Source organism: Benincasa hispida, chromosome 2 (assembly GCF_009727055.1).
Source record: "Benincasa hispida cultivar B227 chromosome 2, ASM972705v1, whole genome shotgun sequence".
In the NCBI taxonomy this organism is placed as follows: domain Eukaryota; kingdom Viridiplantae; phylum Streptophyta; class Magnoliopsida; order Cucurbitales; family Cucurbitaceae; genus Benincasa; species Benincasa hispida.
Window position 1 is genome coordinate 635,403 of NC_052350.1, and position 24,277 is coordinate 659,679.

The 24,277-nt window shown below is 34.3% G+C and overlaps 2 protein-coding genes across 5 annotated transcripts; both read left to right on the plus strand.

Moving 5' to 3' along the window:
• Nucleotides 1-2,962: 2,962 nt before the first annotated feature.
• Nucleotides 2,963-17,621, plus strand: LOC120071155 (probable acyl-activating enzyme 17, peroxisomal). 4 transcript variants are annotated; one of them, XM_039023256.1, is made up of 15 exons: nt 2,963-3,131; nt 3,248-3,536; nt 4,316-4,445; nt 4,553-4,821; nt 5,348-5,552; nt 6,481-6,521; nt 6,617-6,742; nt 7,537-7,610; nt 8,606-8,826; nt 14,743-14,837; nt 14,980-15,196; nt 16,132-16,257; nt 16,338-16,436; nt 16,817-17,029; nt 17,284-17,621. In XM_039023256.1, the coding sequence occupies exons 2-15, from the start codon at nt 3,283-3,285 to the stop codon at nt 17,389-17,391; spliced, it is 2,178 nt and encodes a 725-aa protein (XP_038879184.1). In that variant the 5' UTR covers nt 2,963-3,131; nt 3,248-3,282; the 3' UTR covers nt 17,392-17,621. The 4 variants fall into 4 exon arrangements, with proteins under 4 accessions (XP_038879184.1, XP_038879185.1, XP_038879183.1 ...); XM_039023257.1 differs by having other exon boundaries at nt 3,259-3,536; XM_039023255.1 differs by having other exon boundaries at nt 3,262-3,536.
• A 3,067-nt stretch (nt 17,622-20,688) lies between these two features.
• Nucleotides 20,689-23,344, plus strand: LOC120070715 (protein CHAPERONE-LIKE PROTEIN OF POR1, chloroplastic). Its single transcript, XM_039022563.1, has 5 exons — nt 20,689-20,920; nt 21,011-21,096; nt 21,547-21,929; nt 22,822-22,898; nt 22,992-23,344. Exons 1-5 carry the CDS (start codon nt 20,862-20,864, stop codon nt 23,140-23,142), a joined length of 756 nt encoding a protein of 251 aa, XP_038878491.1. The 5' UTR covers nt 20,689-20,861; the 3' UTR covers nt 23,143-23,344.
• The last annotated feature ends 933 nt before the right edge of the window (nt 23,345-24,277 follow it).

The window sequence follows — 24,277 nt, forward strand, 5'->3', positions numbered from 1 at the left end:
CGCAACACCTAGAAGTTATAAAACTATGAGGTTATATTCTATTTTGTAAGTTTAAAGAAAATTAAAAAAGAATTTGTTTTGTACATAATAGTTCTAAGAACGGAATTCTAAAAAACGTGGAAGATGAATAGTTAGTATGCTTTTAAAATTAAGATTGAAATTAAAATTAAAAAGATTGAATCTATTTATACCAATCATCTCCCTAATTTTCTCAATTTATATGTATATCTCTTTGTTCACTTATCTTCTCAAATACCAATGAATTGCCTTTTAAATCTCTAGTCTCTCTTCACACTAATTCAATACATGGAAAATAATATGTTAATTAGTTAATTGAAGGTGCTAGTTTCTATTCAATAATTTGTTAAACATTAATGAAAATCTTTTTATATATATAAATACAAAGAAAAAACAAGTATACCTTTTGAGGCATTAATGCAAGAATTTTGGGATGACAAAAACGTGAGGACTAACATACATCTTCAATGAAGATATAAAATAAGAACCTTAAAATTATTATTATGAAAAAATAAAAAGAAATGGAAGGTTTAAAGAGGAAATGTAGAGATTTTGTAGCATGACCACTTATGAATATCAAAATTTTAAAAAAAAATAAAAAAAATAATCTGAAAAATAAAAAGTGAAATCCAAAAAAATCCCAATATTTAGATTAGTTTCAATTGATCGAATTCACGAAGATTATTACAAAGAAAAGGAACGAAAAAAAATAGCAAACATTGCTTTCCCAAGTAACACAAGCACAAGCAAATAACATCATAGCAAGCAAATCCACTAACATCATAATTTCAAGCATAACTAGAAACCATAGTGTTCCAAGTAACTATACTTTTGATGCACATTTTATCTGCATTTTATCAAATATTTTTTGAGCATCAAATCTACGAAAATCCCCAATTCAAACTAATTCTAAAATTGCAATATTTAGAATGTGAATGAATTTTGCCAAGATTATGTAATCTACTAATCAAAAAGGAAAAAAGAAGTAACGTATTTTTTAAAAAATGAAATGAATGATTATTTAAAAAAAACGAAAAGTAGGAAAGATTGATTTTAAAATGGAGATTTATTCTAATTAAATTGAGAGTTGATTATTAAGAGAATTCATGGGCATGAAACAATTTTACGCTCTCAAGTCTCAAAGATATGAGTTTGGATAATCACTTACCTAAAAAGTTTGGTAAACATTCTTTTACATTACGAGAATCTAGTCGCCATTATTGTTGATGATCTAAAAATTAAATCTATTCTGTTTATGATTGTGAAGAGTCACATTGAAGTTAAAGGAGTTATAAATACATTGAATCGTAACAATTATACGAAAGTCAAGAGAGGGTGAGAAATAATAGTATGTGACTATTAAAGTCCAATTTTTGGGGTTGATTTTCTTTTAAAAAAATATAGAACCATCATTATAACTCATATACTCCCCATTTTTTTATCACAAAAAAATAAAAATAAAAAAAAATCATTTTTTTTTACAAATAAACAATCACGTGATAATATTTTATCGAACCATATTTGAATGTACTAGACCACTCAAGTTACTACGTGGGCAATCTGTATTATGTAAGGGCAAAGGCAAAATAGAAATTACCAAAATAAATAAGGGTAATGGTAAAAAGGAAAGAGAAAGATTCCCTTTTTGATGAGAAATTCAGTAAAATCACATTAAGGTAAGAAGGATTTTCAAAAATAAAAAAAAATAAAAAAACCTATTTACACAAAATAACAAAATTTTAATTTTTTTTTATAGAATCTAAAAAAATCTAATAGAAATCTATCAATTATAGATGTTGATAGAAAGTTTATCTTTTTTTTTTTTGTTATTTTTGTAAATAGTTTGATAACTTTTTATATCAGATGGGACAAAGTAAACTTATATTATTAGGATTGTTTTATTTATTTATTTTATTTTTTATGTGAGGAGTTGGTTGGAATTTGCAACTGTGGGGAGAAACTTTATCCATGTTGGAAGATAAGAGTTTCATTAAAATGGAAGGCAAGCTTTTTGTTTAGAGATTTATATAACTACACATTATTGAAAGCGACAGCTTATTCCCACCATAAATAAATAAATAAATAACGACAAGACAACTTATTATATTTAGAAAGTTCAATGCATTAACAGTTCAATTTTTTTTTTTAAAAGAAAAAAGAATCTACATTTTAAGGATAATTAATCTAAATAACAAAAATACTAAAAATATTTTTAGATATAGCAAATATCACAGTCATTGATAAATGTCTTCACTAATAGACAGTAATATTTTATTATATTTATAAATAAACTTGCTCATTTTCAATATTTGAAAACGATCCCTATTTTAACTAGTTATTTGACACCGATTTTTGTTATAATTTTTAAAAATAATTGATATAATATAGAATCATAATGGGTAACTGATAAGAAAGAAATTCAACATATCCGTAAATGGTCTTGCATAATTAATTCATTATCTTACCTATGAATATAAACATAGTTCAATTGGTTTGAAATATGTAATATCAACTACGAGATTAGAAGTTCAAATTCTCTATTTCACATGTAACGTATATTATTATAGAATAAATAAAACGTCATTGTTACTTGTATGGCTCGAAAATTATAATTATTACTCATTGTAAGGTAGATTATAATAGAAGAAAGAAAATGTTAAAGATTAGTAAAAAAAAAACACTAATACTTATTTTCTTATATAATTTTTAACATAAAGGAAAAAAAATCATTTAACTTAAAAAAGAAGAAGAGAAATATCATTATTTTTTTAAAAAAATAACAGTGAATAAGTTCAAGAATAAATTGAATTATCAACGAGATCCGCAAATTGCTTCCCATTACAATACATTGATCCAGAAGTTTAAATTGATGGATGAGAAGAAATTCCATGCACAATTTAATAACAAGAAACTTTGCTTTTTTTTTTTTTTTTTTTTTTAATGAAACAAATAAGATGAGATTGATTCAGCTGGGTCGAAATATGAGAAAATTCAAATCGATTATTTCGATTCGATTTGCTTACTTGATAGGCCAACCATCTTCTGATTGTCCATTTGGTTCAAAAAATTAAGCAAATCGAAACGTAAACACTACTTCGAAATTCTGGTTTAAGGTAATTTTCGTTGTCATTTTGGTTAGATTTTGATGTATTTCATAAGCACGGGATTTCAGATATTCTTCAATCTTCTTCTTCACGATAAGGTGGTGTGTTTGAAATTTGAATGATAGTTTCTCAATAGCAGTTAGCTCTCTGTAAATCACCGATGGATTACAAAGCTCTGGACTTCATTACTGTGGCTGATATCAAAGCTCTCGGAATTGGTTCTGAAGTTGCCGAGCAACTCCATGGACGTTTGGTCGACATCATCCGTAGCTATGGGAATGACACTCCTGAGACTTGGCACCATATCTCCAAGCGAGTCCTCACTCCCGACCTTCCATTCTCCTTCCATCAAATGATGTATTACGGTTGTTACAAAAACTTTGGTCCTGATCCACCAGCTTGGATTCCCGAACCGTGAGTTCCACTGAATACTTAGCTTTTCTCAATTAAGTTATTGGTTTTCGAGATAGCTATATGCTGATTGCACTATCAATTAGTTTTTGCATGCAAGTTTCCAATGGTTATTTTAGCATATGGATAGAGAATTATCGAATTAAGAGGTGTACTGGACTTGAAAACGATGTTTGTAGGTACGTACGGCTCTAAATTGTACTTTTGTTGAGTATCTCACATTGAAAAAAGTGGAGGAACCTCATAGTTTTTATAAGATGTGTGAGTTATTAATATAGTATTAGAGCTCATGAAACTCAAATGGGTATTCGGTAATCCAAGAATGGTAAATCCAAAGAGGCACCATCTTGAGGAGGCGTGTTGAGGATCTCACATAGGAAAAAGTAGAGAGTCCTCATAATCTTTATAAGATATATGAGTTACTCTTCTTATTGCTAATTGATTTTGAGATAAAACCCCATGTTTTTCTTATACTTTTTCCACATCGAGAGAGATGCTAGATCGAGAAGGCTTCGGAGGGGCTTCTTTCCATGGCTCTATTATTGAGTATATGCTCTTTTACTACTTCCATGATATTGCATCATATTCAATCAAATACTATTGTATCAGCACCTGGACTCTGCAATGGGGGGTAATAAAATACTACCTTGCTTTTTTAAATTCATAAACGTTGTAGTTGCAATAATATCGTGTAGGATGTTAAGATTCCAGCAAAAAATTTCTACTCAGATTATTAGCACAGCATATTGTGAAATCTCATTTGATGCATCTTCAAAATTTAGGGGGAATGCAGTTTCTACAAACATTGGCAAGCTATTAGAGAGGCGAGGGAAAGAGTTTTTGGGGTCAAGTTATAGAGACCCCTTATCAAGCTTCTCCTCTTTCCAGGAGTTTTCAGTCTCAAACCCCGAGGTATTGGCAGTATTGATATCAAGTGTGCAATCCAACTTTGTTTCTTGAAAATCTTCGGTTTAAATTTTAGTTCAGAAGATGCAACATTTTCCTGTCTTCTCTGTCAGGTCTATTGGAGAACTGTACTAGATGAGATGAATATAACATTTTCTAAGCCTCCTAACTGTATCTTGCAAGTAAATAATTCTCCAGAAAGAAAATTTTCAAGCCGGGGTGGCCAATGGCTTCCTAGAGCAGTGTTTAATCCGGCTAAAGATTGTTTATCTTTAAATGAGAACAGAAGTTTGGATGATGTAGCAATCATATGGCGTGATGAAGGATGTGATGATCTGCCTCTGAAGAGATTGACACTTAGAGAATTGCGTGCAGAGGTTTGGTATATTACTATCTATCTCATCAGCTCTTATTTTTCATGATAACAGGCTAGTAATTTCTCATCAGAGTTTTTAGAATAAAGTATTGAGTATCAGGGGGGTAACGGCCTTTATTTTATTTTATATAGTTAAGCACATACTGCATCTTAGCATGACCTTCCCCATTTTCACTTCGGCTGGGTCATCCCTAAATTGATTTTTTTACTATTTCCTCAATTTCTAAGCTTGAAAACATGCGTTTCTTGACCATATAAGTGAAACATTTATGATTTGTATTTTGTACATTTGGTAATAGTGGGATTGGAGAGATACTAGTGGAATAGATTTAGTGGTAAGTCTATCTGTTTAATTTCTCAATTTATTGGAAGAGGTTTTTATGCTCATATGCTAGCACGGGGGGAATATTGACGTTTATTTTTGTGGTTGCAATAGTATTTTTAAGTGATGTTTGGCTCATATATTGCAATATTGGCACATCACTGAATATCCTTTCACATAAAATAGTTCTGTTGGGATTAAAATTTGTAGGTTAGTTGCACATGCTCTCAAATCAATAGGTTTTGAGAAGGGAACTGCAATAGCAATAGACATGCCAATGAATGTAAATGCTGTGGTCATCTATCTTGCTATAGTTCTGGCTGGTCATGTGGTTGTCTCCATAGCTGATAGTTTTGCTGCTCGTGAAATATCCACAAGACTTGATATATCAAAAGCAAAAGCTATATTTACACAGGTAAGTACGATTCTCCTTTTGAAAAAAGATGCAACAGGTCTTGAAATGATTTAATTCTCGTGGATTATTGTATCCTATGTTGAATGTGAAAGGTTTAAGCTGGTTGGAATGTTCAGTGGGTTTCTTCTTATGAGTTTTGTTCAATTAATTTAAACAGTACACATGCAGCTCGCTGTTATACCAATCTCATATGCTAGCTAGCTCGCAGTACGTCCCCAAGTAAAAGTTCAGATGAAATTCTTGTGTCTTTGCTTTTTAAAACTGACAGAGCTTCCCTACTTCACACAGCCCTTTCCTTATGTAATTGAAATGAATTTAGAGTGCATGTTAAGTTTAGCAAGTCATGGTTAGTTACTTAGTCCAATGCTGCATAGAACAGAGGTATTAACTTGTGCTTGAGATGTGATCGTAAGGTGATGCTGGTTACCTCTTCCCTGGACCAACAATCAATCATTAAGATGTGTCATGTATAAAGCCCTCATTTCGTGAACGGTGAACTGTTATGACTCAATACTGTGATAAACTTACCATGTTGTATAATATTTATTTTCCTCCTCATCTGAGGTTATCAACTCTGTGTATATAGTTCCGTGATTATTTTTTCTGTTTCTAGCAGTCATTTGAGTTATACTTCAGTTAATCAAAGAATAATTTTTAACTTATCTGTTATTTATTAATTATGATCCTGTGCTCAATTTTATATTCTGTACTTATCTGTTATTTATTAATTATGATCCTGTGCTCAATTTTATATTCTGTACTCAAATTTTTCGATTAAAAGTTTTAAAGAGTATTGCGAATTTTAGTTGCATATGGTAATTACTTGGTGAGCTGGTCAAAGGGGTGGTTATATATTCTATGTAGTTACATCTTTTCTTTCTTATAATATAACGGGAATCCTCACAAAAACCTTCTTACTTTCATTCAGGATCTTATTATTCGTGGGGATAAAAGTATACCCTTGTATAGGTGAGGTTACATTTTCTTCTTCATGGAGTTCAGAACCTGGTCTTTTTACTTTCTCCTAACACTGAAACACGCATGTAACTGGTTCAACATTGCAGTCGAGTTGTAGATGCTCAGGCACCTCTGGCAATTGTAATTCCGACCAATAGCACTGGTTTTAGCATGAAACTACGAGATGGTGATATTTCTTGGCTTGCCTTTTTGGACAGAGTCAAAGATTTGAAGTATGCATTATTCTGTTTATTTAAGTTCAATTGATGATAGGTTTCTTATTTGTACTCGTCATGTCCAGGTTCTTTGCCCATTTTGAACTTATCATTCCAATTTGACTGGGTGAATTTCTTAAATTTAGGGTGCCCATATTCTCCCCTTTATCATGATGTGTACACCGCTTGGTGCAAGCATTAAGTTCTAGGAGGTCTCTTTTTAAAATCTTAACGTGTTTAAGTTACTGGAAAGCATCGAAATTAGATATTTAAAAAAGTTCTGGAAATGCACATAACCAACAAAACAGTTTTTGGTTGAGCTGTTGTATTTTTGTATTTATAGAGTAAGAACATGCTGAAGTTATATTAAGCCACTGTAATTAAGCCAGCTTAGAAACTTCTTTTTCCTAAATCATCAAACATTTCTTTACATCCAGATTCTTTTTAGGACAGAAACCATACATTCTCTATGTTTTATTAAATCTAAATTGTACATTAGAGTAGACATGATTTCTGGGCCCGGCTGAACAAACCCAGAAAATGAGGATGTGATGCAAGCTTTGAAGAATTGAAGGGAAAATAACATCTTTTCTCCATCCCTCTTTGCAATTTTTCATCAGTTTTCATTAAATTACCTGCATTAGAACCTTCCTTTCTCTATGAAATACCTGTTCTTTAAAGATTCTATAGGAGTTAAGACCCATGTATCTATGGAACGATCCAAATTGTACTTGGTTTATGTTTTCTGATGTTGGGTATTGTTAAAATCTTTACGCTGTATTATTTAAGCTTTTTTAATATGATTATTACAGAGGAGTGGAATTTGCTGCAGTGGAGCAATCAGCAGAATCATTTACAAATATTCTTTTTTCATCGGGAACAACAGGTTGATTCAGTATCCGGAGTTTAGGCTCCTAATTCTCGTTCTTTAATTTCTTTGCTATATCCAAAATTGCTACGATGTTCTTGTTAAATCTTAGCCGTCAGGCTGGAATAGTGGCTGCCTATCCTAGACATTAAATGTCCTACATCCTTTTTTATGTGAAATGTAGGCTAAGGGGAGCATTCCTTGAGATTAATTGAGTTATACACAAACAAATTTAGACACTCACTAATTATTAACGAGAGAAACATAACATAGTCCATTTATGACTATCCATAAGCGTCTTTGTTCATCTACACGGTTAAGAAATTCATCTCAATTACAAGTGTCCATTGGATGATCTCTTACGTTATAATGATTCTAATTCTATAATGATATTTCACAGTAGCTCAAACTCTTTGTTCTAACAGTGAGGAGTTTTAGTCAGTTATGTTCGATACACATTCTTAATGTGAAAATCAAAATTTTAGTATTTTCTGCCCTTTTTTCCTCATCATGAGACATGAACAATCTAACTTGTTCATTCAAGTCACCTTGACAAACGTCAGATATCTTTTAGTGTTTTGTAGACTGTCAGACTTCAATAATGAATTTTGACTTTCAAAGTAGGGTGAACTTTGAAAATAATGGAGCCGATATCCAGCAAACCTTTTCTGAATGACCTTACTACTTGAACAGGATTACTTAGCTCTTGAGAGCTTAAATTTCACAAATTTATGTTCCTAGCATGACTTTCCAACCTTATGAAAGTTTTGGAATCAGCACACCGACCAACAGAATCTTCCCTTCACCCAGCGTGTAACTGATAAGGGATAGATTTGGTGGTTGCTGTACTCTGATAAACTTAGCGAGAAGAAAGGAAATGCCATTTTTTAGACAAAATCGATGATATAATAAAATGAGATTCTAAATTATCATCTTATAACGCTAGGATACACCATTAAGAACCATAGTTGTTCTCATGCTTCTAGGCTTAATTGTGTTTATTTGTTGGTCAGGAGAGCCAAAAGCAATTCCATGGACCCTTGTAACACCTTTGAAAGCTGCAGCCGATGCATGGTGCCACATGGACATTCATAAAGGTGATGTTGTTGCTTGGCCCACTAATCTTGGATGGATGATGGGGCCATGGTTAGTTTATGCTTCATTATTAAACAAGGCTTCCATGGCATTATACAATGGATCCCCACTTAGTTCTGGATTTGTTAAATTTGTACAGGTAAATCTCTTACCATACTCCGAACTTAATACACAAGTTTTTTTTGTGAAGCAACTACTTTAAACTTTTAATAGCAGTCTTGAATTAATAAATGTTGAAAGTAGGGTTTTTCCCTAGGGGTATTATTGTAATTGTCTTCTACCCTAGGGTTCTCTACTGTCTATTTATTCACCCTGTTCTCTTGTATTCAGTGTATCAATTAAAAATAATAAGAAAAAGGTCTGTATCGTGGTTTTTTTCCCTGTTCTATAGTTTCCACGTAAACTGTGTGTTGGTCTTTCTTTTCTTATATTTCATCATGGTATCAGAGCATGGCAACGAAACCCTAGCCATTATTGACGAGAACCAACCACAGACATCTTCTACAGACGAAGCTCCAATCATGGACATGAAAGCTGTTATCCAAGAAGCTGTAAAAGAATACCTCCAATCTGCCCTACCACAACTTCTTCCAGCCACCATAGCCACCGTCGAGCCGCTACAGGAAGCGTCGTCGACGTCGACCGAGGGTTTCGTCGAAGGACAGAATTGTGCGATAAGGCCGCAAAAACCCTCGTTCGCACCGACCATGCCACACGAGTCGCCGGCCATTCCTTTCTCTGCCCAATTGTGACCACTTCGGGAGCCAAACCGAGGAGAGGAGCTGATTGGACCGCACGAGTCGCCGGCCGTTCCTTTCTCTGCCCAGCCGCGACCACTTCGGGAGTCGAACCGAGGAGAGGAGCCGATTGCTTCTGCCTCTGTCCAACCGCAGTTTTCCCAGGCGCAGATCCGAACTGCCGACCCGACGCCGCCGCTATCTTTCCAAGCGCCGCAACCTCCGATCGGGTTCTTTTCGGCCGACGCCCTGATTCCAGCATACCCAGCTGGTTCCTCTCACATCCAGCCATCGGTCGAAGGCCTTTTTCCAACTGCACCAAATCATGGTGGTTCGGCCCAGTACCCTGACGATGTTCGATGCAGATTGGCCTATCTTCAAATGCAGATTTCAGATTTGGAAACGGTCCTTGGTCCAAACCCTCAATCATTCACCATAGAGAATCCGGTAAATTCGTTCTCTATTTTGCCCAATACAACTTATTTAACTGGCTCAATGGGAAATTCGGGTAGGAGAAAAACTGAATAGGGAGAATTATTTTTCTTGGTCCCAGTCGATCAGAATGGCCCTCGAAGGAAGGCACAAATTCGGGTATCTGACAGGAGAAATTTCGAAACCTATCCCAGGCGATCCTCAAGAAAGAATCTGGAAAGGGGAGGATTCTCTATTACGTTCTGTCCTCATCAATAGTATGGAGGCACAGATTGGCCGACCCTCACTGTATGCAGCCAGAGATCTGTACTCAAAGTGACAGAACGCATCTCGGTTGTACACGTTATACAAATAGGTCCATGAGTGCAAGCAAGGGACCATGGATGCTACTTCCTATTTTAATAAATTATCAGTGTATTGGCAAGAGATGGACCTTTGCCGAGAAATTGTCTGGAATTGCGCACAATATAGGGCCCAGTACTTGAAACTTGAAAAGGCAGATCGGGTGTATGTGTTTTTGGCTGGATTGAACCCAAAATTTGACAGTGTTCAGAGTCGCATATTGGGTCAACGACCTACTCCTCTCAGAGAAGTTTGTTCAGAGGTTCGACTGGAAGAGGATTGGTCAACATGCTATGAACAATCCTGTGGTTGTTTCTATTGATGCATCAACCTTTGTTACGAAGGCTTCTAGTGCCGACGGTGATAAAAAGCCCACACTTGTCTGTGAGCATTGCAAGAAGCCATGGCATACGAAGGACCAATGTTGGAAGCTACACGGCAGCCCCCCAACAGTAGGCGACGACAGTCACATGACAAATCCCCTGTGCGTGCACTTGTAAGTGACTCGGTTAATGAGAATACACTGCATCAGCCCTCAGCCGATAATAAGACCAATTTGAGTGTTGTCAGGGTGAGTGCCATTGCACAATCAGGTACATTTCCATCTTTTGGCCTTATTAACATTAATGGCAAGAAACCCTGGATTGTAGATTCAGGGGCCACAGATCATCTCACCTGCCCTTCAGAATTATTTGTTTCATATTGTCTGAGTGCGGGAAATGAACGTATTAGAATTGCAGACTGGTCTTTTGCCCCGTTTGCAGGGAAAGGAAATACCTCTCCTTTTGATGGTTTAGTACTACGTGATACACTTAATGTGCCTGAAATTTCATATAATCTTTTATCGGTCAGTAAAATTACAAGAGATCAGAATTGTAAGACCATTTTATCACCAGATTTTGTTGTGTTTCAGGATTAGAAGTCGAAGATGACGATTGGCACTGCCCGGCACAATAGGGGGCTCTACTTCCTTTCTGACGCTGCTTCTTCTAGGGAGGATCATAGAACTTGTTTTATGTCTTTAAATTTTTCTACTTCCGAAAATGACTTTATGTTATGGCATTATCGTTTAGGACATCCAAACTTTCAATATATGAAATATTTGTTTCCGCATTTATTCTGCAATATTAATATAGCGTCTCTAAATTGTGATGTATGTATTCGTGCCAAACAAAGTCGTATTACTTATCATTCTCAACCTTATAAGCCGTCCAGTCCTTTCTCCCTCATTCATAGTGACGTCTGGGGACCCTCACCTACTACTACCTCCACTGGAAAGCGTTGGTTCGTCACCTTCATAGACGATCACACACGCCTCACTTGGGTGTTCTTATTTGCCGATAAGTCTGAGGTGTCTTCCATCTTTCAACAATTTTATACAATGGTTGAAACACAGTTCCATGCAAAGATTGGAATTTTGAGGAGTGATAATGGACGAGAGTTCTTTAACACCTCTTTCCGTGACTTTCTTGTGTCTAAAGGGATTATCCACCAGAGCTCGTGTGCTTATACTCTCCAATAAAATGGAGTAGCTGAGCGTAAAAATCGTCATCTGGTGGAAGTTACCCGGTCCTTAATGTTGTCTGCCACTCTTCCGTCCTATCTATGAGGAGACGCCATTCTTGCTGTGGCTCACCTCATTAATTGCATGTCCTCTCGTGTCCTTGACTTTCATAATCCCTTGGACCTATTCAAAGAATCCTATCCGACTACTCGCCTGATTTCTAATGTACCCCTCCGTGTCTTCGGCTGTTGCCTTTGTCCACTCCCATGGCCCAAATCGTACAAAATTCACCCCTCGTGCTCAGAAATGTGTTTTTGCTGGGTACCCTCTCCACCAACGTGGGTATAAATGCTATCATCCGTCCTCTCGTAAGTATTTTGTCTCCAGGGACATTACTTTCATTGAAGATCAACCCTTCTTCCCCGTTAGTCATCTTCGGAGGGAGAGCTTGAGTGAAGAGCCTAACTGGTCCTCCTATGATATCCCTTTAGGGGAATCCGCCCTGATTCCTTCTCCTAGCTCTGAAAAAGCCTGTCCTGTCCTCCCTACCAACCAGATTCCATAGATAACCTACTATAGGAAGAATCTTAGAAAGGAAGGGATGTCACCTGTTGAACAGTCGGCTCCGGTCCATGAATCAAACCCTACATCTGGTCCAGGTACTTGTATCCCTGAAACTAATGATGTTGATATATGTATGGAGACTGATAAGTGCAGGGAAGATAAGGATGAAGGAGGTGACAATACTGAAAATGTGACAGATGAGGAGACAGCTAAGAATGATAGCAGTAAAGGAAAAATGCCAGTTTTTTATAAGGAAGTGGAAGATACTACTGAAATCCTTGATATATAGATGACCGGTCATGCTGAGAAACCTAGAGAGTTGGAAAATCATGATGCCTCTCTCGATCTTCCAATAGCACTGAGGAAAGGTACTCGTTCATGCGCGAAATACTCTATGCACAGCTACATGACATATAGCAATATGTCTCTCGAATTTAAAGCTTTCACTACCAGCTTGGACACTATCATAGTCCCAAGTAGTATTCATGAAGCAATGGAGAGTTCTGAATGGAAAACGGCTGTTATGGAAGAAATGAGGGCTCTTGAGAAAAATGGAACGTGGGAACAGGGGCCTTTACATGAAGGGCACAAGACAGTTGGATGCAAATGGGTGTTCACCGTAGAATACAAATCAGATGGGACAATTGACCGATATAAGGCCAGACTGGTTGCTAAAGGTTTCACCCAGACCTACGGAGTTGATTACTCTGAAACACTCTCCCGTGGCCAAACTCAATACTCTTCGGGTTTTGTTGTCGATTGTTGTAAACAAAGATTGGCCACTTCACCAGTTAGATTTTAAAAATGCATTCCTGAATGGAGAACTTAAAGAGGAAGTCTATATGAGCCCCCCTCTTGGATTTGAGAGTCAGTTCAAGTACAGGTTTGCAGACTGAGAAAGTCATTATATGGACTGAAACAGTCTCCAAGGGCTTGGTTTGATAGGTTCACCACATTTGTTAAAGCACAGGGATATTAACAAGGGCACTCAGATCATACACTGTTTACAAAAAGGTCCGTCTCCGGTAAGATTGCAGTCCTCATAGTGTATGTTGATGATATTGTTCTGTCTGGTGATGATGAGGGTGAAATTACAAGGCTCAAAACAAGAATGACCAGAGAATTTGAGATTAAAGACCTTGGCAAGTTGAGATACTTTCTTGGAATGGAAGTAGCTCGATCAAGAGAAGGTATTTCAGTATCGCAACAGAAATATACACTGGACTTACTCAAAGAAACAAGCATGACTGGATGTAAATCCACTGACACACCCGTGGAGTATAATGCAAAACTTGGTATTATAGACAACAAAGTTCCTGTTAACAAGGAAAGGTATCAGAGGTTGGTTGGAAAACTGATCTACCTGTCCCATACAAGACCAGATATTTCATACGCAGTAAGCGTGGTAAGCTAGTTTATGCAAGCTCCCTATGATGAGCATATGACTGCAGTTGAGCGTATTCTTCGGTACTTGAAGGGGACTCATGGTAAGGGTCTGATGTTCAGAAAGTCTGAAAAAAGGACTATTGAAGCTTATACCGATTCTGATTGGGTAGGCTTTGTTGTTGATAGAAAGTCAACCTCTGGTTATTGCACCTTTGTCTGGGGTAACCTTGTCACCTGGCGAAGTAAGAAACAGGGAATGGTGGCCAGGAGTAGCGCTGAAGCTGAGTACAGGGCAATGAGCTTAGGGATATGTGAAGAAATCTGGTTGAAGAAGGTGTTTTCTGATCTTTACCAAGATAGTGAGCTTCCAATGAAATTGTTTTGTGATAATAAAGCAACAATAAGCATCGCAAACAATCCAGTCCAGCATGACAGAACCAAAAATGTAGAACTTGACAGACACTTCATTAAAGAAAGACTGGATAATAGGAACATTTGCATCCCCTATATTCCCTCAAGTCAACGAGTGACAGATGTTCTCACCAAGGGGTTACTTAAACCAAATTTTGACTACTGTATCAGCAAGTTGGGTCTTATTGATATTTATGCCCCAACTTGAGGGGGAGTGTTGAAAGTAGGGTTTTTTTCCCTAGGGGTATTATTGTAATTTTCTTCTACCCTAGGGCTCTCTACTGTCTATTTATTCACCTTGTTCTCTTGTATTCAGTGTATCAATTAAAAATAATAAGAAAAAGGTCTGTATCGTGGTTTTTCTCCCTGTTCTAGGGTTTCCACGTAAACTGTATGTTGGTCTCTCTTTTCTTATATTTCATCAATAAATATATCAGGTGGTAATGTTTTTCTTATTGAAAGCATCAGTTGGTAATGAGATGAAGAATGGTTGTTATTCACGAGTTCCTTAAATTTGGATAAATGTAGATGTAACTAATTTTTCTCCATGTTTCAGAGCCATATTTCTCTCTAATTGCGTCATTTGGGCCATCCATATACTTTAATCTAGTCCATTGGAGTTTAGTTTCTTTGTGATATCGTTTCTATAATCCAGTCTAACGATCTCTGTCCTCTGTAGGATGCTAAAACAACAATGCTTGGGGTGATTCCAAGTATTGTCCGTTCATGGAAAAGTACAAACTGCACATCAGGTTATGATTGGTCTTCCATCCGGTGAGCTTACGAATTAAACTTTCAATTTGTTTATCTTGTTATTTAGAATCCTTGTTTATGAGCCTCAAGATTAAAATTGTTATTATTTTAGGTCAGTTTTAATAGTTCGATTTTTTCATTTTTTTTCTGTTGCAACTTCTAGTTGTTTTGCCTCCACTGGAGAAGCATCTAGCGTAGATGAATACCTGTGGCTAATGGGAAGAGCTTGCTATAAGCCTATCATCGAATATTGTGGTGGGACAGAGATTGGTGGTGGATTTGTTACAGGGTCACTATTGCAGGCTCAGGCCTTGGCGGCTTTTAGCACACCAGCTATGGGGTGCAGTCTCTTTATTCTTGGCGATGATGGTTCTCCTATTGTAAGAATTGATCGTCACTTCATCTGCAGCCTAGGCTGATTAGTGTCAATGGCATTAGTGGGGAGAAACTGCATATGTTCAAGAAAAAAAAAAGGAAAAAAACCAAAAAGGTTTTTTACTCCTAAACTTGGTCAAGCATCAACTTTTACCCTAAAATTTTGATGTCATTGAATTGGACCTTAGACTTGGTTAAATTTATTGATAATATCAAGTTATGCACAAATTTAAGTTCAATTAATATACAAATTAACCTTTGAATAGCTTTGTCAAAACTCACAAAATTTAATAAAAGTTTTAGCTTTACTATTGTTCTTCTTTAAAATTTTATCAATATTATATTTTATATACGTTACATAACTCATTTAAGGTACGTGAAAATACTTTTCACAAATTCTCAAACGAAAACTTATTAAAGGATAAAAGTTGCAATACATCTTTAAGTTTAAGGTCAAGATTGCAACACTTGTCCAAATATGACTTAATTAAAAGTTCAGGGAAAAAATTGATACAACCTGACAAGTTAGGGGCAAAATTTTATCTTTTCTAAAAAAGAAAGAGCTTGGTTTTTCTTAATGTATTTTTTTTTTTTTTTTTTTTTTTTTTTTTTTTTTTTTTTTAAAATTTTAATTTACCAAACTGAGTCTAGTTGGGAAGGTGGTGTCCCTGCGTAAGAATGATTGCATTTTTCATGTCTCCTTTGTTTATCATGCATTCTTCAACATCTACTTGCTTTAGCTTTAGCTTCATTGAAACACATCCGCTTCATCTTAAAACAATTATGGTGCTGAAATATGGTACCCCTTAGTTATGAAGAGTTTCTTTGCTGGTTCTCTCAATTGCCATGCATCAAATTGAAGTGTCTGTAATCTGTATGTTAAAAATTGTTACTTGAGTTCTTAAATGCAACATTTGTCTTTGTCTTCTTCCCTCTTTAGCCACAAAATATGCCAGGAATTGGTGAATTGGCGCTCGGACCTTTCATGTTTGGAGCTTCTAGCAGTCTCTTGAATGCCGACCATTATGATATCTATTTTAAGGGAATGCCCCTTTGGAATGGAATGGTAGGCTACTTTTCAGATTTTCTGCTTAAGAATGCTTCTTGAACTTGAAAGTTACCATTACCACGTTACTTTCTTAATAGGTATTGAGAAGGCATGGAGATTTGTTTGAGCGTTCTTCTCGAGGATATTATCGTGCACATGGTCGTGCAGATGATACAATGAATCTTGGAGGCATAAAGGTATTTTCCTTTCAGCTTCTCCGGGTAAAATAATCTTTTTGCTGGGGCTCAATGCTAACAGCTATGGTCATGACATGGGAAGGAGGAACTTTGAGATTGTGTTAAGAAAATAGCCTCTTAAATGATGGAACCATAGAGATAATGTTTCTGTCTGTTTAGTTCTCGTCTGTTTCCAGAACTAAATATTTCATGTAAATTTAAAATTATATGTCAAAGAGAGAATGTCGGGTGTAGGTTCTGATTGATTTTCCAAATAAAAGGTAGAGTCTTCAAAAAATTTGTGAAGTACCAAGGAAATTGAAGTCTGCGTCAGAGGTCAATTTCATCTTTGAATGTGAGGTTTAAATATCCAAAATACATGCTTTATCCTTCTCATGCAGGTGAGTTCGGTCGAGATTGAACGCATCTGCAATACAGTCGACAATAACATTCTTGAAACAGCTGCTATCGGGGTACCACCGCAGGGTGGTGGGCCCGAACAATTGGTGATTGCAGTGGTAATCAAGAATCCAGGTGAAACTGGCCGAGATTTGGATAAATTAAAGCAGTCTTTCAATTCAGCTCTCCAGAAGAACCTCAATCCATTATTCAGGGTAAATTTTTACTAAGCTCATTTATGGTTCTATTAAAAGAAAATCACTTCTCTCATTCAAAATCACTCGAAAACTACTTTTATTTTTTAAAACGTGTAAAATTAAACATTGAAATTGATTTTGAGTGGTGAAAGGTATGTTTTAAAGTGATTTTAAACCTGACAAAAGTGGTTTTTTTAATCATTTTAAGATCACTGCCAATCACACACTACATAGTGTTGACGAGTTTACTTCATTCTGTGTGATTTGCATAGGTTCATCGGGTGGTTCCTTACCCTTCCCTTCCAAGGACTGCAACAAATAAGGTTATGAGAAGGATATTGAGGCAGCAGCTTACACTTGAACACAAAACAAAGCTCTGAATTGTAAACCTCTAAAACCTCCCAAAACTCAACGAGAAACACTCTTGAATTGGCCGTTTATGAGGATAAGAAAATGTTATTTCGAGCCTCTTCTCGGACAAACTGAAGGCTATATGGAAAAGCTTGTACTACGAAAAGACTTGTAAGACAGAGCAGAACACCTTTGAGTATTTGAAGATGTTATTTTCTTCGTTGTTAATATAATAATTGGTGTCTATATTAGATCCAAATTCTTGGTGTCATGTTGAGCTTTTAGATCCATTATAAAGTAGATAAGTTTGAAAATATTTCAAGGGAAAAAAATCCTAAACATATACAAAGCTCAATTTTTTTTTAAGAAATTGAGATGATTAACTTTTGAAGATTTTAGAATTAGGTATGACATCTATTGAAATGCAATGGTAATTGTAATAATAATAATATGTATATTATTTCGAAATTTTATGAATGATCCCTCTATTCAATATCTGTTTTCGAAATTTATTTAAAAAAATCGAATGAGGTAAAAGCAAATTCAAAATAATTAAAAACAAGAACCATAATTACGAATTAGTAACCATTTATGGTAGCAAGGCAACCATTTGATTCAATTTAATGTGATTAATTTCAAAACAAAATTATCAAAATCAAAAATAAATTTTTATAATTTATTTTACAGTCACATGGCAATCCAACATTATATATAATTATATATTATATTAAACTACAAACAAATTTCAACATGAGGATGGACCAGAAAAAGTACTACATAACTATTATTATTTTATTTTTTATTAAAAAACTAGGTTAAAATACAATTTTGGTTTCTATAGTTAGGAAAAAGCTAATATTTAGTCTTCATAATAAGAGTGGTTCACGTCTCCAAAGGTGGCAGTATCACCATCTACAAATTAACGAAATTGAAAGTGTAAATACTCGACGTTGTGAATCAAGTATTTTAGAAGTTAAAACTTAGGCCACGTTTATCCTAATCTAATGGTAATAAATTAATGGTAATTTAAAAGTGGGCCCAATTTGATTACATTTTGTTTTTTTGTTTGTATTTTGCATTCGTACTAACACATGGGGCCCACGTCCAAATCTGTAAACGAAAAACGCAAATCGATTGACAAGTGGGGGGTGATCAATCCGATTGTGTCCGAAAATTACATACTTACAGTTATACTTATGGTTATGTTTACCATTATTGTTATTGTTTCAAAGAAAAAATTATGAAGTTTGACATATTTACTTTTACCATTACCGTTACGGTTTGACCCTCAGAGATAGAGGTAACCATAATGGTAATAGTAAATTTGACAAAATTTATAATTTTAGGTAAATATGATAAAAAAACAATCCAATTAATTTGCGATTGCAGCCCATTACGATTGATCTATCAATGAAATTTCATTACGATCGCATCAAATTTCATTATGAGTTGGTAAATGTGGCCTTAGTTTATTATAGTTTGATAAAACCACATAAATAGTCTATATAGTTTGACAAGTCTCTCATAAATAGTCATCCAACTCAACCCTTAAAATCTTATTTGTGTTGGGTTGGATTGTTAGGTTATTATTTTTTTTCTTATTAATTTAGAATACTTAAATTTATCTATAACACATATCTAATAATTAATATCTCATAAAACTCTAATGTTAAATATCAAATATGCACAGTATCTACTACAAACTTTAAATAAAGACATACTTTTAAAAAAAAACATTCAAAATTCAGAAATTCATCAATCGTAAAAGAAATATATTTATTATTTTTATTAATATATATGTAACTCGAGTTGAGTTGGGTCAACCCAAAAAAAATGTATTCACCCTCGAGACCTAACCCAACGCCTAACAAAAATAGAAAAAAAATTTATCTAACACAACCATTATAATTTAGTTTGGGTAGTTTGAGTTGCCTAGGTTATCCAGTCATTTGAAAACTACTACTAGTTAAAGAGTTTAATCCAATCATATTAAGATTCCGTTTGAGATTGCTATAGCTTTTAAAATAATTACGTGGTGCTTTTAGAAGAATCAGCTATGAAATAAAGCAAAATAGTGTTTAGTAAATTTTAATTTTAAATAGAAAATTAGTTACAGTATTTGGAAAATTAATACTAAATTGGTGTAATTTAGTTATATGAACCAAACTATGCTTATTGTTTTAATTATTTTGACCTGAATAATTAATTTATAATTTATTTAAAATTATTTTTCATTCTAATTTTAACTAATTGTAGTTAATATAAATTATTTGATATTTTTTTTAAAATAATTGTTATAAAAAATGAATAAATTAGAATTTGAAATAGAGCTAACAGATCATTATATTTCAAATAATATTACTAAAATATATTCATTTAAAAAATAAAGAAGTTAGTAAATTTTTAGGTAAACGAAATCTAAAAGCTAATATTTATCAACTTTTACACCTTAGTTAAAATTAAGAAGTGATTTGGATAGATTATTAAATAATACATTTTACCAATTAAGGAAGGTAGTTAAGATTTTTCCATAATAGCTTTTTACGATTGTATTTAGAACCTAAATTCTGATTATAAATTATAGAGACTAAATTAGAGATGTCTACAGGGAGGGGATGGGGAAGTCCTCCCCGTCCCAGCCTCCTATTTCATTCCCTATCTCGCGAATTTCCCCGATTTCACAAGGATCGGGTTCTCCGTGGAAAAAATTTCCGCCATCATGTTTTTCTAACATTTTATTTATTTCAATTAAATATATATTTTTAACAAATTCCTGAAAACATATCCAATACAAATTTCATTTAAATAATATATTATTAATTTTGATAATAAAAACAATAATAAACATTCAATTTAAAAAAATATAATTAAACTGCTAAATTCTCATAGTTTTTATAAAATAAAATTCAACAATTAGAACATCTTATCTTTAAATATTATAACATCAAAGTAATAAAATCTCAATTTGAATAATTAAAACCTCCATAGTTATCCTAACAAAATCTACAATATTAATATTAATATATATACTATAAATTTATAATCTATATATAAAAGTCAGGGTGAAGCGGGGACACGAGACAGAAGCGGGTCGGAGAATATATTCTCTCTCCCGACCCTAAATTGCAAACGAAAAAAAAAGAAATTTTCACTCCGTCCTTCATTATCCGTGTATTTGAGGAATCTCTATCCGACCCTATGGATTTTTTGGAAATCTACTAAATTGATAATTTAACTTACAAGATTTACTAAACCTGAATAATTAATCTCCACAGAAAAACGACGTCGTATTACTTGTGGTGGGTGGGCATCTACCCAAAAAAAAAAGAGGCACAAAGCCCATCTTCTTGTTTCTCCTCCTTCCTTTCTCCAGTCGCCCAGATTGCACGATATCCCTTTCTAGCTTCTCGCCTCAATCTCCCATGGTGTTCATCAAACCCTTAATTTAGGGTTCTTTCTATTTCCTGTACGTGTTCTTTATCTCTATAGAAGAAGAAGAATGGCTTCCGTTTCACTAACTAACCTTGATTTGACCACCCCTTTCCTCGGTCAAAATCTGTAATTCCTCTCTCTCGTTTTCTCTAACCTTTGAATTTAACGAGTTTTGGCTTTATCTTATTCATGTGGTGTGTTTCTGTTCTTTTCCAGGCCTGGTCGCCTTAACAGGTTGAATGGAAAACCATTTCGCGTTTTGTTCAGAAGCCCCAGGTGTGTTTTGGATACACCATATGAAGGTACCCCTCTATCTTCTTGAATTTTCATTCTCGAAACGATTCCAATTTTCCATTGATTAATTCTATTGTTATTTATGTAGTATGGAACTATCAACAATGAATTGATTGATTCTTTCTGCTCCAATCAAGTTTTCTTTGGATATTTTTTATAATGGTATGATTGGAAAAACTAGGGACTATCTTTACGAGAAACTAATGTGCCAAGGAACATCATCTGCTTTATTTCTGAAACTCTAACCTCTTTGACTCTCTGTATTAATAAGCTAATTTGACATAGCTAGTGGATTACAACTTGGGCAATATGAAATTTGATATAGTTGCGTTGAGAGTCGACCTCCTAGTTGCTTCTTCGCAGTATGCTTGACTCAAAGCTCATCATATTTGTTTGTCTTAGAAATATCCTTAATTTTTCCTAGCTGCTATGTTGCTAATCTGTCAAATTATTCATAGGTAATGTCACAAAGTTCCCACGAACTCGTGTTTGGGATCCATATAAACGCCTTGGTGTAAGTACTGCTGCTTCAGAGGAAGAAATTTGGAGCGCACGGAATTTTCTTTTGCAGCAGTATTCAGGTCATGAAAGAAGTGAGGAAGCTATAGAAGCTGCTTTTGAGAAAATATTGATGGCAAGCTTCCAGCGTAGGAAAAAGACAAAGATTAATTTGAAAACCAGGTTGAAGAAGCAAGTAGAGGAATCCCCACCTTGGATTAAGAACTTGCTGAATTTTGTAGAACTTCCTCCGACTGATGTTATCTTCAGAAGATTGTTTCTTTTTGCATTTATGGGTGGCTGGAGTATTATGAACTCAGCCGAAGGTGGACCTGCTTTTCAGGTTAGTTCAATATTCCTCCAGTAAACCAATTCTTTCCTTTATAATGTTATCTCAGATTTTCAATATATATGTATAAACATATCTTTAGTGATGTCCCAAAGGCTATTGGTTCTGTTGGGTAGTAATCAAAAGGCCATATAACCAGAGCTTCATGTTTTGAATGTTAAGTTAGATTGTCAAGAGTGGTGAAGGAAGAAGAGTACTTGGAAACTTGCCACAAAATGGATACTTCCACCTTGTCGCATCCACAATTCTTCCTCCAAATATTGATAATAATTAATCATAACAACAATAAAGAATAAATAAGATGAGGAAAAATAGGGAAAGCAGGGAGTTCACAGTTATAAGGCCATCATCGCCAGCCACTGTAATGCCGTAGCCTATTATCTTCTTTAGATTTCTTTTTGGTGACAGGAACAGAAACCATGATTTTTTAGTGGTTGAATATTCAAATCTTGAATATTGATCATCATCCAGGAAAAATAGATTGTTGTGTTAGTTCTGCTATGTCCTACAAGATTTAGTATTAAAGTGAACACTTCGAGACTAGGAATCGATAGGTGCACAGAAGTCGTGAAAAATATATGTGTTTAAGATAAAAGTTGTGCTAAAGGGAAGGGTGCTTATCTTGCCAATCAATTAATCATTTCGACTGAATCCAACCTTTGCATTTATCTAGCAGTAGCTCGTTCATCTTAGCTTCTTGATCTTCCTCCAGTCAAGCGGGTTTTCAAAATTTTCCACTTGTTTTCTTCCCTCTTGTTCTATATGGAATGGAAGGGGCTTTTCCAGTTAAAAACACATCGTGCCTTTTTAGTCAAATTTGGGTACTGTTGAGATATTTTTAGGCCACATTTATCTCTGATTAAACTTTGTATATCAATCAATGCAGGTTGCAGTGTCCTTGGCGGCTTGCATATATTTTCTAAATGAGAAGACTAAAAGTTTGGCTCGAGCTTCTATTATAGGGTAAATCTTGCACAAGTTGCTTATCTCATTATTTATCTCAAAAGGAAAAACTAAAACCCAGTGGTTCATCTGCTCTCTCTTAATGTTCTGCAGACTTGGTTCTCTTGTGGCTGGTTGGATATGTGGTTCGTTGGTCGTTCCGACTATTCCTTCATTTCTTTTGCAACCGACATGGTCGCTCGAACTTCTTACATCTCTAGTAGTATACATCTTCTTGTTTCTTTCCTGTACTTTTCTTAAATAGATGTCTCTGTTTTTGTCCTTGGCTTAAGGTGAAGTAGTAACAAGGTAAATGGATTTAATGGGGGAATTTTCAGATATTATTGATAGGAGCTATCTGTGAGTCTCCCTTCTTTGATTTCCGTTATGATTTAAACTTTTATCATCACCATTCTAGTCCTTTACACCTCAAGAAATAAGCCATCGTGGGTGTCTTTCGCATCAAATTTGTTTCCTTGCTGTTTTTTTAAACTTAGAAATGCATCTTTTATCTTTATGCTTTCCTTTCCTTTATTTTATTTTATTTTAATTTTTCCCAAAAAACCATAATCATTATCATTATAATAGATGAATGGTTACCCTCCCAAGTAAAAAGGGAAAATTATTAGAAATAGAGTTTTCAAGCACATTTTTTTAAAATTCTTTCAAATAGTTTCTGGGTCTATCTTAGTTAGTTGAGATTGATCATCAAGATTTAGTTAAAAAATTAACATTTCCTAATTTATCGATTGTTTTGGTCTTTTGGGTCTTTCTCGGTACATCTCGGCAAATTAACATCGATATTTTACTTTTTTTTAAAACATTATTTAATCTATTAAATTATATACCAAATCTTATATATTTTCAAATTTTCTCTAAATTTAGTTATCTTTATCATATATTACATAATTTTGAAATTTTGGGCATTTCCAATACCATTTGTCTTTTTGACATATATAAGATGCACTCTTAGGATTTAAATTTCTAAATTTTCAAATGAATGTAGGCATTTTGATTTTTAAATTTTGGGAAAGATTAAGTTTTGCAAAAACAGAAAAAAAGAAAAGTAAAGAAAAAAAAGGTATGACATATATATAAAATCTTGATACTAATCTGTTAGAGAATTTGTCAATTTCAGTGTAAATCTACTTGAGTTTAATATTAATATTTTATATATTTTTCATATTTTATCTAATTTTTTTTAAATTAATCTTTCTCAAAATTTAAAAATCAATATCAATGATTTGAAATCCATTTAAAAAATTCATTTTGATAATTGGTAAATTGATTTTGGAAATTATAAATTGGGCTAAAGATTCAAAAAATTCTGTAAGATTTGAGAAAATTTGAAAATGTATATGATTTAATATAAAATATGGGTAGATTAGATAATATTTGAA